Source organism: Aspergillus bombycis, assembly GCF_001792695.1.
Source record: "Aspergillus bombycis strain NRRL26010 chromosome Unknown contig00007, whole genome shotgun sequence".
In the NCBI taxonomy this organism is placed as follows: Eukaryota; Fungi; Ascomycota; class Eurotiomycetes; order Eurotiales; family Aspergillaceae; genus Aspergillus; species Aspergillus bombycis.
The window spans coordinates 122,317-136,791 of NW_019170009.1; the positions used below are offsets into that span (position 1 = coordinate 122,317).

Sequence of the window (14,475 nt, forward strand, 5' to 3'; positions counted from 1 at the left end):
ACCATCCTTTATATCAGTCACCTTCAAGCTCCAGATTACGTTTCTGTTATACAGGCGCATTACCCCTAATGTTCCGCAGTGTGCAAATCAGTATTTGAATGGAGGCAAGATGGCTTGTAGGTTCCCTGAAGTGCAGGTGTACTATATCGCATGCTGATGGCCAGTCCCTGAAGCTATTGTTGACTGGGTTATGTGGCCCTTCAGGACCCTAGAATTTAGAGTTAATTTGCTCGGTGACTATGATTGTGGCAAGACTACTCTTCTTTATCAGATGAAGCTAGGAGAGTTGGTTAATACCATTCCGACAATCGGCTTCAATGTCGAGACCGTCGAATACCCGAACAAGTATAAATGGACAATCTGGGACATGTCCAGTGAGTGAGCCCACAGTGACAGTGTGCCTGTTCTGCATTGTACTCTTATGCCATTTCTTATTTCTACCCTCCATATTTACTGGCATATCAATGACAAGCTATAGTGTCTAGGAGGTCGCGCGAGCAATTGATCCACAGGTACTTTCGGGAGGCAGACATTGCTCTCTTTATCCACAACTGCGATCCGCAACAGCCGAAACCCATCTATGATTTTCAATACTTTCTCGACTTTCTGCAGAAGCATGGTTGTAGACATCTATGGATTGTCCTAAACAAACAAGACACGCTTCCCCTAGAAAGCGCCTCAGAAATTGTCGATGGCCTGCGAAAGAAGTATCAGAAGGAGATGGTCAAATACGGGGATCAACGCTCCTGGAGGATTCTAGATCACAGGCTCAGTGCCAAAACGGGAGAAGGGGTGCTGGAAATCCTCCGCCAACTTCGTTCATCTGCAGATCTTCTTTTGCGGACTCGACCGAAACCCCAGCCTCAACCGAGGGCTGACTCCAAGCGGGATCCTGGGACAGAGATTGCTCCAGACATACCAGAGGACACAGTATCCAGTCCGAGTCAGAGCGAGCCTATCGACAAACGAGCATCACAGGATCTTGTTAATGCCCAGGCCTTTTGGGACTCATTTGTTACTGGAGATATACCAGTGTGGGATCATCATGCCCACCTGAAGGTCACCTACATTGTAGTTTTGGAGTATATGAAACGAAGACAAAGTACATTTGCTATGGCTGATGTCATACTGGCCCATTTGAGGCGATTGCGAAACAGCCAGCCAGAGAAATTTGGAAATAGGGTACATCGGTAAGCTCTCTCCCGCACAGAAGTTCCTTTTGTTTATGCCCTGGAAACGGACAATATACTAAGAGTTTATCAACAGTACGATGACTATTTTCTGGATTTTACAGTTGCAGATCGCCATCAGAAATTACAGGATCACAAAGAAACTTGGTGGAGATCCGTTGTGGACCGACTTCTACAAAGTTTTGTTCTATACACCATCCGTGATGAAACCCCGTCTCTGGAGTTTGTATTATAGCACAAAGCATCTTTTTAGCCCGCGGGCATGGGATTCATGGACCCCTCCTGATCATCAGCCATTGCCCGTCGTGACATCCCTTCTTGACAAGCCTGCTATTTACTCTACGAAACAAGGAGATCCCGCTAGACTGATACGATTCGCTTTTGTATTCATCCGTCAGTGCGAACAGATCGCAGAATCGTACGACGAAGATGCCATACAACAGGCGCTTGTCACACTTCAATCAACGACTACCCGTCTACGGGCTATAAACACAGCAACACCACCATATTCCGAAACGCAAGCCCGGTTCTGGTTGCACATGGTCCGCACATGTCTACAGTCATTGGAGATACCCCAGGCAGACAGTAGAGGAATTCTACCGTCACAATTGAGCTTTGACGGTTTCGTAGCCCTTTTCGGCCTCACGCCAACATCATGGAAGAGATACTACATCCAAAGAACATGGGATGGTCTCGCGGCTCGAGTTCAGTATGTTGGTCCGGACAGACGCGCGTTGCCAAATGTTATCAGCATATCGGCCCATAATAATGAGGTCGAGGCGATAATGAGAGGAATAGCAAAAGAGGCACTAGATTCGGACTCAGAAGCGCTGGAGCATGTATTGTTGGCTACACACGCGGAAAGTGTAGAATCGCCTGGGATGAGAGAGCAGAGAGTCGACATTGAGGCTTTTCTTTCATGTGACGATGACCGTCTAGACCATGAAACGGGTGGTTTTGATGATCAGAAGGCATGGCAAATATCTGACTGAGTAATATGACGAACGCGTACGCTGCCAAAGGAAGACATGAAGAAGCCCTGAACTAGGATGATCGATATTGTAAGATGGGGAAGATAATACTGTACTAGAACAACATAGGGTTCTTGTTATCACACGTCCTTTCGGAGACAACGCCAAGCATACATGCTGTAAATCGACAACAGAAAATCAATATTGCCCTGGACTTGGCCTGTGGAATCTAACATCCTGTCTCTGTGCAAGAGAATGTAGCAAGCCCCCGTTGGAACGAAAAATCCAGTTCACTTCCTTAACCGACCAAACATTTTATGCCGCATTTGACGATATAGCAGCTTGCGCCAAGCTAATATTAATCAGCATCTGATTACGCAGAAAAAGAATTCCCGTTCATAGGATAGAGGATTCATACAGCCGACGCATTCGAAGGATCATCACAATATTTAGCGCAGGTCTAAACAAAATGTCAGATGAGATTTGGGAGTTCTGAAGTCACCTTACCACGCAATCATCTCGTGATTCCAAGTCCATTATCTTAGTTGGACGGGCAAGCACAACTGCACCGAAGGCACACACTATCAGGGTAGAAAGTCTCATGCTGATCTCTAGACGAAGAAATGCGGATGGCGTTCAACAACCACACTGGGGACCAGCCCTTTTATAACTGCATTCAGGTGACACCTCAGACCCCCTTTTTCTTGTTGGAATTTCCTCCTAACTTAGTACGGATTCGCGGTGCCTGTTCTAGATAGGCATTCAGTACTCTATTGGAATCAGAGGCGATGGATATATTATCCAGAAAATGTGTGCAGGTTGCCTTTTTTTTCCTCCACTCCGCACATCTCCTTGGTGATTTGTTGGTGACCGCATAACAACCAAACTCAATGCAGGACGAGGATATATCATATCACCTCAGGAGCGAATGAAAACAAGAGGTTGAATGTATTGATCCAAGCGCTGCCTTCCGAGATCTGCCGAAAGCCAATCGAACCACGATACTTAATGTCGTGGAATCGATCTTCCAACTTTACAGAGGCTCCTCTTCACGCGTCAATCAATAATGCCTACCTGAATAGATTCAGCATGGCAATGATCATCCAACACTCTCCCCATGATTGCTCACGGCAGAGTCTAAAGTGGGTCTCGGTCGCAAGGGATCATCGATACGGACATAACCCTGAGCAAGGGATGGTGAATACGAGGAGGAGAGATAGGGTCGAATTATTCGAAGTCCGTCAAGCCATGCATAGTTTGACACTGATACCCTATTTAGTTTACAAGATATATAATATGACCATGGCCCCCCTTCTAAGATGCTATTCCTCACAATCAATATCGCCACTACCCGAATCGATACTGATTAAATCACACCTAGCCTTTTAGCTATTGTGCTCCAGAAACGCACGTGAGACTATAATGCTTATATTCAAGCGGATTCCAAACATATCATTTTGAGAGCGAAATAACACATACACACAGCCGTATTTCCTCTAAGTTCAGCACCAACAAGCACGCAAAGTAGGCAGAATAGCACATAGTGCCACTATGCAGTTCACTCGGCTCCTCTCCGCTGCCTTTGCCAGTGCTGTAGCCGCTCAATCTTCTATTGTACGTCATTTATCATCTCTCGAAGAGGGAGACGAGTGGGTATCTAACTTGCTTTAAGCAGGCTATTATTTATCTTGATCCTGGATTTGCAGGGCCGTCGCAGCAAATCAGTTCTATAGAAGAGTGTGACGCTATCGATCCCAACACTATGCCTCCTGAGGTGGGATCCATCCAAGTAGCGTCGGGTATCGAGTGCACCATTTATTTTGACCCACAATGCCAAGACGAGAATCAGCACTTCACGAGTACCCAGTCCAATATAGCAGGACCGCCGGACGCCCAGTCAGTTCTATGCCAGCAGCCAAACTAGGAGAGGGGCCAATGGTATCGGAGGAAACGGTGTCAATGGTGTCGAAGGAAACAGTTGGAGAGCGCCATAATTTATAACAAGACGAAGATAATATCGCACTCACTTATAAGTACACAAAGGCTTTGTCTTATATAGGAAGAATGGGGGGAAACTGACAACATTGGAGGGGCGGAAAGCGGGCAAACGATTGCCAGATCTACGAAGGGGTTCTAGGAAACTCAAAGTATTCTGATAGGTTTATTACAACAAGAATCTGAGAATATGTGAAATCGACACCGAAAATGACAGCCTCTGGCGCCAGGAACGGCTGCCTTTCCACCCGGACCTGCGGACGTCCAGCCGCCCCGGGGTACCAGCTCATAAGGGGTCAGGGTGGAACAGGACCTGGCCAGGGAGACGAGAAGTAAAACTGGGAGCTACAGTACAAATCACCTGCTACTCAGCTCTCGCTCCGTAAATACAAGGTGCAAATCACCCGGCGTGGCGGTGAATTGATCTTTCATCAACCTCTCCACTCGTTCTTGACTCATTCCGTTACCAGGCGGGAAGCTGATGCGATATACTGAAACCAGAACTGCAATGACCGTGGCCATCTCGGACATGGCGACTTCCTTGCCTAAGCACGTGTAGCGACTTGTCGATAATCAGCGTCTGAAGCCCCAATAGAAAGGCCTGTACGTACATACCTTGAGCGAATGGAAGAAATGATCGAGAGTCTTTGACTAATTCAGGCTGGGTGCTCCAGCGCTCCGGTATCCATTCCAAGGGCCTTTCATAGCAACTCTCCACTAATTGCACTGGATGAGCATGTTGTTATTCCCTTTGCCTTGGCTTGCAGAGAGACTTACACCTGCTTAGAGTATTGGCTATGAGGTTGTTGATGGGGTGGTGACGGGAGACGCCCTAATGCGCCAAGAGCCAAAGGCAACGCAGGAAGCTATGAAGCTATACTTCGAACACAATACTGGCCCATTGACACTTGGAGGTGTCCAGTCAAATGCTTTTATGCCCTGTTTGGACAAAAATGGCGCCAGAAACGACAAGTGCATCAAAGATCTTATGGACCGCATTCTCAGCCAATGACGATCGACACCAGGTTATCCGCGATGTCTTCGAACAGCCCGATTCTCCCACCTGCTCCCAATTTATGTTCCTTTGCCAGGCCAATCTGCACGAGACCGGTACGACTTTTGTTGGTGGAAAACTTCTACCGGGCCACTTCATCAGCTTTGGAGTTATCCAGGGGATACCCTTTTCTCGTGGCAGCGTCCATACCTCGGCTGCTAACGTGGAGGATAAGCAGACTGTTGATCCCCACTACTTTTCACACCCCTTGGATCTGGAAATCATGGCACGCAATCCGGTAGATATGGAGAAACTTCACAAGGCGGAGCCTCTGTCACAGTTTCTAAAGCCAGACGGGCGCCGGAACCATCCCGACGCGTTCCTCACCAATCTTGAATCTGCAAAGAAATATTTACGTGATAACGCGACGAGCACGTATCATCCTTGCGGCACCGCGGCTATGCTCCCACAGGAAAAAGGGGGCGTGGTTGATGAAAAGCTGAGGGTACATGGCACGACAAATTTGCGGATCTGTGACGCTAGTATCCTGCCATTGATCACCGTGGGCAACATCATGAGTGCGGTGTATGCCGTGGCTAAACGAGCCGCAGATATCATCAAGGCTGATGGCTAAAGAACCAGTGCGTGCCTACCAGGTAGAATATAACGTCTATCCTGGGCCGAGGCATCAAGAGTCGAATCATCATACTAGAACGCACCTACCTTGCATATTCTATGTAGTTATCAAGAAATACTTCACGTATAAATCAAAATTGAGCATGGTTTCGACGGCACACAGTGACACAGCCGTCGCTCCCACAAGGCATCCATTAAATGTCCATTTGACACCAGAACCAGAGTAGACCGGCGATCCGAGAGACTCGTCGCAATTTAGGATAGGAGTAGATTCGGGCTAAGAGACCTTAAGGGAGGTCTTTTAATATCTTTCTAGGAGACTTGACGTCGAATGTTTTAATGTTTCTTGGAGAAGGATGTGACTGTCTATATGTCTATTTGTAATCTTTCAAATCTACCGATAGTTACTGAGAATTGAAATCTGTTCATAATTTTAATACAAGCTTTAGGTAATGGGGAGGATTGGCCTGTATAAACTAAGAAGGCCTAGATATTGATAGACGGCACCGCGGGTAACTCGCAGACCTCTTGGCCAACAACTCCAGGCACCTGATGGAGGTACCTTCATCTCACTCCGTTCCTGGAATCGTAATGGCCGACAAACTATCATCTATCTACTTCGTAAAGTGGGGTTCGTAATAAGTCTGGAGCAGGGATTCAAGCAGGTCCCGGCCGAAGCCCTCCAACCTCGGCGGCTATACCCTGGGGTAGGCAGCCTCGAGACTGATAATGAGCTAACTAGCAAATAAAGGGTGTAAGCTTACGCCATCTTCTCCACTATCCTGTTGGTCGTGGAAGATATTTTCGCCTTATGGCTAATGCAAGCTGTCTGATACAGGCGTACGCCACCGTCTCCAATGTCTTTGTCTCTTGGAGGGGTTATCGTTTTACCCTGCTCGATTGGACGGTAGAACAAATCAATATTACAATAATCCCTGTATTATAGTAGTACCATGTGGAATTCAGGCCGATATCTCCCTCGTGGCATAGTATGGTTGATACCTGGCAAATATAACAGGGAGCCTCTCGTCGCTACCTATAATCCAATCCTTCATTTCGTCCATACTTTTTGGAACAAAATTTTCGTTGTATATTCCAGCTTCCCCTATCATGTCCGTTCCCAACCACAACGAGATATGGCGTCGAGGGGCAGAAGAATTCAGAGGCCAGAGACTGCTGCCCCACGTTGTCGACTATCATGCCCATGAAAATCCCAGTCGCGTGTTCAATTCCATGCCAAGAACCCAAAATGTGGCAGATGGGTTTCGAGATGTCGACATGAAGACGATGGCAACCGCGGTCGATTTCATGGCCTGGTGGCTGGATGACCATTCCAAAAGTGTGCCTAAAGAAAAGAAAATTCTCGCGTATCTCGGAGTACCAGATATCCGATATCCTGTTCTCCTCTTTGCAGCAATCAAGGCTGGATGGACGGTGACGAATCCGGAAATTCCCCTTGATACCTGGCATTCAGCTGACTTCGTGACTTCCTAGACATTTTGGATATCACCACGGAACCCACCTGATCAGAACTTGCATTTGCTGTGTGAGGGGAAAGTGATGCTTCTTCTCCACGCGGATTTAATGGAGCCAGTGGTCAAAGGCATTCAACAGCTTGACTCTGCCGCTTTGATAACCTATATGCCGGTACCATCCCTGGAGGAAGTACTGGGTGGCCAATCCCATCCATACCCCTATGATGTCGTGTTTGCAGATGTCAAGGATGAAAGATGTCTTGCTATGCACACGTCTGGGTCCACAGGTATGATCACCCGCCCGCAAAGCCTTCTAGATGGTTTCTGACTTGGGTCGGAAATCCAGGACTCCCAAAGATTGTCTCCTATACACATGCTGCATTTTCCTGTACTGATTCCGACCGAAATGTCCCTGTCCCAGAAGGGCGTCGGCCACAGAATGCAAAACAGTTTGATTTCTCCCCACCCGGGCGATTCTATTGCTGCTTCCCCCCGTTCCATGTAAGAAATCTCCTCTTGGTTCTGATTGCCTTTCGCTATCAAATAGCTAATGAAGAGAAGCTGGCGGGCACAATGGCATTCATGGTTATCCCCGTCTTCTCCACGACGGCTACTGCTGTTTTCGGTCCTTCAACCATGCCACCCAGCGGTCACTTAGTGAGCGCTATTACGAAGCACACGAGAGTCCAAGCCCTTTATATTCCTCCATCTACTATCGAGCAGTGGTGGACATGCGACCCAGATGCGTCCAAAAAGGCAGAAGGTCTCAACTTTGTGCTGTTTGGAGGGGGGCCTCTAGCACCGAGTGTCGGGCAGAAGCTCAGCGAATTAACTGACCTTTGCCAAATGTACGGCTCTATTGAGAGCGGCCAGATCCAGATGCTTGTTCCCCAGCCCGGAGAATGGCAGTACCTGGAGCCCAATCCCGCCGAAGAGTGCGATATGCAGGAGGTGGAGGAAGGCTCCGGCCTCTATGAGCTGGTGCTGTGTCAGCATGAGAAGTTCCGTGGTCGGCGCACTCTTTCGCATACATTCCCGGATGTGAAGATATGGCGTACGAAGGATCTCTTCACTCCTCATCCGACTAAGACAGGGCTGTGGCAATTCCATTCTCGCACTGACGATCTCATCGCGCTCGGCACTAGCGCAAAGGTGTTTCCTGTTCCCATGGAGACGGCTCTACAAGGAGATCCTAATGTGGCGGGCACGCTGGTCGTTGGAAACGCCCGCCCAGCGGTGGTCCTCATAATTGAACCCGCACAGCCCTTGAATGGTGTGAGTAAAGATGAATTTATCGACAAGATATGGGCCGCGGTGGAAGAAGCAAATGCCGCTGCACCCACCCACGGCAAGGTCTCTCGATCTCGTATCCTCCTGACAGATCCTGCTGTGGGGTTTGCAAGAACTCCAAAAGGCACCATTTCACGCAAGAAGTCCGAGGCTCTTTACACGGCCGCGATTGATGCGGTTTTCCGCGATAACATTGTGGACGAGAACAGCACAACCAGTGCGTTTTGAGAACTTTCTGGGTCGATGAAACGAAGGCATTGGTAAAATCAGATATTCATAGTATTGGTCCGGACACCAAGCATCCTTACGAAGATGACCATCGCTATTACGCGGGGATTGGTCTGAGGCAGCTGGTTAGCCTGAGCTGCAGGGCTTCCATTGATCTTTCTCTCTCCTTTTCCTCATCTTTCCGTGCGCACCTGCTTTCCTTTCCTAGATAGCCTTCAGGTCAGGACAATAATGCAATTAAGGCAGTTGAAATCATCAACACTGATAGCCTATTTGCTGTAGTGAGATGTTACACCTTTGCGACCAGCAAGGATCTGGACATGGTCCACATACAACCATCGATAGGTTCTGATACCTAATTCCATGAGAAGTGACATGTATTTTTTTTACAAATAGTTGTTCCCTTAAAGCCACCCAGCAGACCTGGACACCCATTACGGAGGAAGGCCGACGGCCGGCTATCTAACGTTGCTCTACAAAAGATTGATATCTCATTTCCGGCCCCAAGTAAACTGCAGGTCGAATGAATCACTAGCAACCCAGATTCTCAACAAATAAAGGTAACTCTACTTCCGCCTTCAAGGGACTGCAAGCCGTCGTCTGTGTATAGTACCAACTTCACGATGTGAGGATTCCTGATGTCGGTGTTGGATAGATCAGTGGCTGCGTTATATCTCACTATACCTGTAAATCCTAACCAACTATAGATGCTTAGGGCTTGTATTCGGTTCTGCCCTTCGTGACTTCAATAATAGAAAGCTTCATTGCTATGCGTTTATATGATACATTACATTCAAGTCATACCTCTCATCTCAGCCAAAGACTCTTGTTTCCCAATAGCCAACCGTTCAGCCGCCTCCCGACTATAGGTAGGCCCCTTATAGGTCCGCATACCCTGGAACAGCCACCAGATGCCAACAAGGGTCATAAGACCGACGGTAATAACACTTGTGTAGTTCATATTCTGCACAGTCACCGGCAAGGTAAAGGGGAAGCAGAAGAACACCACTGTGACGGCGATGTAGAGGACCGCGAGGATATTGACCACATACCCAATCTTGTGTGGCATCGCAAAGGGCCCGAGGACAACACTTCGGCGCCGGGATAGCACATGCGGAACAATAGCACCAGCATAGGATAGGGTGCTCAGAACAATAAATGACGAGATCAACGCTTGGAATGCAGTGGTGCTACCGACGTAGACACAACCGAGACAGGAAACCATCACTGCCATGGCTACTGTGGCATTGACCGGGCAATCCAGCGTGGGGTGAACTTGGCCAAAGAATGAGGGAAAGGGGGTGGCATTGTCGCGCGCAAGGGACCACCACATCCGGCCACCGGTTGTAAGGGTTCCCACCAGCGTGGGAAACGTGGCTATGAAAAGCAGGGCAATAAGGCCGACTGCCCCCGCTGTAGAACCAGTTGCCTGCAGATAGATCTCGGCGACAGGAAAATAATTGACGTTGGTGTTGAAAACGGCGTCAATATCATTGATCCCGTAGAACAGCGCAATGAGATAGACGAACGCGGTGAGAAAGGCTGTCAGAAGCTGCAGCATAATGCCCTGTGGGACTTTTCTCTCTGGTTGGGGAACTGAAGGTCGGGCGTGTTAGTATGGACCAGCTGGGATCAGAGAAGCAAACGTGATAAGGAACCATAAAGGAGAGGAAGCAACCAGAACATATCTACATACCCTCTTCGGAAAGGTGGCTGATACAGTCTGGAGTCCCGACCGCAAAGGCAGCATTTAACAGCCCAGACAGAAAGCAAATGCCGTCGGACCAGCCGCCAGTCTCGTTGTAGTAGATTCTCCAGACTTCGGCATTGCTGGCGCGGCGGCCACGCGGCATCACGGCCAGCACGACGATGGTTATAAACAAACCACCCATGGACAGCACCAACGAGATCCGGTTGATGAGCGGAAGGTACCGGTTTCCCAAACATACAATCGCACAGCACATCCACAGTACAATTAGGAAGACAATGAAGGGCTGCCAGCTGTGCCATTCTACGCCCGGATGTCGTAGGAGATACATGGCAACTGCCTCATTCCCCAGGACTGAGCTCATCGAAGCTGCAGATAGCAACCAGGCACAAGCATTGAGGTAACCCGTGAAAAAGCCTGCAGCACGACCATACCTGCCTGCCACAACGGATGACCAATGATAGACACCACCCGCCGAGGGAATTGCAGAGGCCAGCTCCGAGAGGGATGCGGAGATGAATGCGTAAAAGACAGTGACCAGGATAAGTCCATATAAGACGGCCATAGGGCCGCCATTATACAGTGCAGTCACAATAGTCCCTCCAGTAGCCGCCCAGGAGCTATTGGCAATTGGTCATCTTAATTAGTATCGGCGACGTCAGGATAACCAGAGGACGGCAGGAAACCCAGTGCACACACATACTTGGCAATAATAATTCCCAGGCTGGTCAAACTAAACAATCCGAACCCACGAACTAATTCCTGTTTATGGCCCAAGGCCGCCTCAAGGCGAGCTTCATCAACCTGGATATTTCCCTTACTGGTGCGACTAGCGCTGTCTGGAGCCTGCTCCATTTTTAGGCCACCGAGATCGAATTAATACAAGGATGGCGAGTCAACAATGGGAAGTTCCAATTACAGCAGGTAAGCGGACAAAAACACAAAAAAAAGGAAAAAGAAAAAGAAAAAGAGGCCGACCAGGAATTTGAGGAACCAAACTGCGAGGCAGGGGAAGAATAGAAAAACATTGCGTAAATTTCCGATAGTTGCAGGGAGGTGCGAGGGCGGGTCGATATGCATCTCTATCGAATTGGTGCAGATACGCTAGGCGCACGCCGCAGCTCGTTTGACCCCCACCACGCTAAGCACGGTGGTTCAGTCTGGCTGTCACTGTTCATTCGGTCGCATGGAGATTTAGCGTCTCGGGCTTGCTTTCCTTCAGCAGACCGAGCAAGGATATGAATCCTGAAAACATGACCAATCTGCAGGCCGGGATTCCGGTACGGCATTAATATCTCCAAGTGAGAGGCCCCATTTCTGGAACATGAGCTCGCCTGTTGATTGGAGTACCGAAGCGTCGGGGTCTAGCAACTTGAAAATATGAACATGTACGGGGTTTTTAGCTTATAGACCCAGGGAGCGCCACTAACCCGCTGCCGTTCAAGACTTCGTGCGTGTCCGATCGCTGCTGGTTCCTCGACACATACCTAGAGATCGCATCCGATCTACTATGGGAGATGTTTCACCCACTCCTCACCAGCTCTTGGTAGAAGCAGTGGTCTTCTGGAGTATAGCTGTGGTGATCTGGATCGGGAGACTGTAGGGCGATTGGTGTCTGCCCTTTTTCAAACATATCAGGAGCTGAGAAGAATAAATAGTACGGCTCGAAGCATATCCAATGGAGGCATCCGAAATCTTCAAGGTGCGTATGAGGCCTCCAATCCACTGGATGCCGCCAGTATTCGGACCATTGAGTACTCTTTACCCAAAATACTAACAACATCGTAGTGGATGACTATATTATGAGTGTCACCTTCGTACGTGTTTCATCCGTTTTCTACTAGTTCGACGACTCGTATACAAAGCCAGAGAGGGTTCGGGCGACTCGGCTGACTCGTTAGGGTATTTACACGACACTCCTGGTCCTCATCAATATTTCTTCCCATTACAACACCAACCTTTTCCCCTCCGAACAACTCCCACAGATACTGGCAGACCCCAAGGATGTGGCGAATCGAGTATATGGCAGCAAAATCGTGATAGGCCTGGAACAATGCATGCTCTTGTCGACGTGGGGTGTTAAAACATGTCTTGTTGCCATGTATTGGAAGCTAACGAAGCTGCTGAGCTGGCATCTCTTCGTTAAGCTCCTCGCCGGTTATGTCCTGCTCGGCTTCATTGTGATTGAGATTACCTACTTCGCCGTGTATTGTCGACCGTTTTCCGAATATTGGGCTGTTCCACCTCAGAACCCACAGTGCGCAACATATCAACATTATTCCATCACGCAAGCGGTATTCAACCTTTCGTCGGATGCGTGTATGTTGATCATCCCGATTCCTCTACTGAAAGGGACGCAGATGTCGCTTCGCAAGAAGATTCTCCTCATCAGTGTCCTCGGGCTGGGAATTTTCGTGATGATCGCCGCCATCCTGAACAAATATTTTAATTTCCACTCGCCGCTCACGACGATCTATCAGATCTGGTATATTCGCGAAGCCAGCACCGCCATCTACGTGGCCAACCTTATGTGCTGGTGGCCCCTCCTGCGCAAGGTCTTCGGCAATGTCTTGACACAATATCATAGTCGATACGCGACGAAGCAGGGACATCCATCACATCCCTCCGGTGTCCTTTCCAGGGGGACCAGCTCCACAAAGCCTCCGCCCGATCCGAAATACATGCATTCCAAACGATGGTGGCAACCCAAGGGCCATGGGGAATCCTCTTCTCATGTAATCTCTACATCAACCAGTCAGGAGGCGATCAATTTGCCCGTTCGTGACCCTCAACCGGAAGGGCAATTGGAGATCTGGCGTAAGGTGGACTACAATATCGAAGAAAGCTATGATGCAATGAAATAACGTCTAGCACTCCGAGTGCTTTACTTTTCTTTCTCCTGATCATATGGGATGATAACTCTATACCTCTCAGCCAGACAGCTAGGCAGCAAGGAAACCCCACACCAAAAAGAAGAAAAAAAAGTTAAAACCAAGATCAACGACTCGGTATCAAAGATGATCGTAATCAACCGACAATAATAATCAACCATGAGTCTTGGACCGGACATGGGCCGAGCCACTTCACCGTGGGGCACGATTTATCCGACCAGTTAATGTCTCTCACCTTTGAAATTTGCTTTCCAAATGTCTATCCATCGGGTGGGGCCGGCCACCAGTGTCAGAACAAAATTAATTCATGGTCTGGATGGCCAGAGGCCACCGGATCTCTTTCCTTTTCACCCACCAAGTGGAGCCGATTATGGAGAACTTTGGGTTGAAAGGGTTTAACACTTGGGCGGCGCGGGTTGGCCCGATCCCCGAGGCCGCGTTTTAGGGTTCCTGCCCTGACACCGTGAGCTAAAGCGGTTCCTTTAATGAATCCCCTGCGTTCAGTGTCTCAAATTCCAATAATTTTTCTACCGCTGGTACGCATCTACTAGTAACTAGACCGCCTCTAGTGTTCCTTGACATCACGCTCTTTTGGCTTCTAGTCCCTGTTTCCCGAACCGATTAAGAGCTAAACGCGGCCGGTTCGATGGACACAGCACTAATAACGCAATGCTATCATGCCATTCATTTACTTAGACTTTGGCGCTTGGTTTTCTGGATGGGGGCTAAACCACTAGTGCTCCGGTTTCGGCAACTTAGGGTACAAGGGCTTTCGAGTCTCTGTTCACGCGAAGTCCTTCGCGCCGGCAACAATCGCACCTCGTACGCGTAAGACGCCATAACCTAATTGTCAACTGCAGATATACAGCTCACTCATGGGTATCCTGGCGTGGCCATGGGTAGCTTTACGCCATGTGCCGTACTCATGGCGCGAGACACATATACCCTGTGAGCGTGTGTGTCGATCCCCCACGCGCCCGCCATAAAAGTCACATCCAGGAAGTCTAACTCGGTACAGCCACGCTCGACTGTTCCCACTCCTAGCAGGGAATTCGAATCTACCCTGGCTCATAACTTGCATAAGCTTTTAATAGCTA

The 14,475-nt window shown here is 48.9% G+C and overlaps 6 protein-coding genes across 6 annotated transcripts; 5 read left to right on the forward strand and 1 right to left on the reverse strand.

Annotated features, from left to right (window-relative positions):
- Positions 1-109: 109 nt before the first annotated feature.
- ABOM_001812 (ADP-ribosylation factor) lies at positions 110-2,182 on the forward strand (the record flags this gene model as incomplete). Its single annotated transcript, XM_022528942.1, has 4 exons — positions 110-116; positions 165-374; positions 479-1,190; positions 1,267-2,182. The coding sequence occupies 4 exons, from the start codon at positions 110-112 to the stop codon at positions 2,180-2,182; spliced, it is 1,845 nt and encodes a 614-aa protein (XP_022393381.1).
- A 1,530-nt stretch (positions 2,183-3,712) lies between these two features.
- ABOM_001813 (uncharacterized protein) lies at positions 3,713-4,085 on the forward strand (the record flags this gene model as incomplete). The annotated part of the gene is made up of 2 exons (XM_022528943.1): positions 3,713-3,775; positions 3,837-4,085. 2 exons carry the CDS (start codon positions 3,713-3,715, stop codon positions 4,083-4,085), a joined length of 312 nt encoding a protein of 103 aa, XP_022393380.1.
- A 1,024-nt stretch (positions 4,086-5,109) lies between these two features.
- ABOM_001814 (GMC family oxidoreductase) lies at positions 5,110-5,784 on the forward strand (the record flags this gene model as incomplete). The annotated part of the gene is made up of 1 exon (XM_022528944.1): positions 5,110-5,784. The coding sequence occupies one exon, from the start codon at positions 5,110-5,112 to the stop codon at positions 5,782-5,784; it is 675 nt and encodes a 224-aa protein (XP_022393379.1).
- Positions 5,785-6,896: 1,112 nt separating this feature from the next.
- On the forward strand, positions 6,897-8,779 carry ABOM_001815 (putative AMP dependent ligase/synthetase; the record flags this gene model as incomplete). The annotated part of the gene is made up of 3 exons (XM_022528945.1): positions 6,897-7,220; positions 7,281-7,548; positions 7,608-8,779. 3 exons carry the CDS (start codon positions 6,897-6,899, stop codon positions 8,777-8,779), a joined length of 1,764 nt encoding a protein of 587 aa, XP_022393378.1.
- Positions 8,780-9,572: 793 nt separating this feature from the next.
- Positions 9,573-11,342, reverse strand: ABOM_001816 (putative choline transport protein; the record flags this gene model as incomplete). The annotated part of the gene is made up of 3 exons (XM_022528946.1): positions 9,573-10,375; positions 10,476-11,107; positions 11,191-11,342. The coding sequence occupies 3 exons, from the start codon at positions 11,340-11,342 to the stop codon at positions 9,573-9,575; spliced, it is 1,587 nt and encodes a 528-aa protein (XP_022393377.1).
- An 823-nt stretch (positions 11,343-12,165) lies between these two features.
- On the forward strand, positions 12,166-13,351 carry ABOM_001817 (uncharacterized protein; the record flags this gene model as incomplete). Its single annotated transcript, XM_022528947.1, has 3 exons — positions 12,166-12,193; positions 12,276-12,304; positions 12,389-13,351. 3 exons carry the CDS (start codon positions 12,166-12,168, stop codon positions 13,349-13,351), a joined length of 1,020 nt encoding a protein of 339 aa, XP_022393376.1.
- Positions 13,352-14,475: the final 1,124 nt, after the last annotated feature.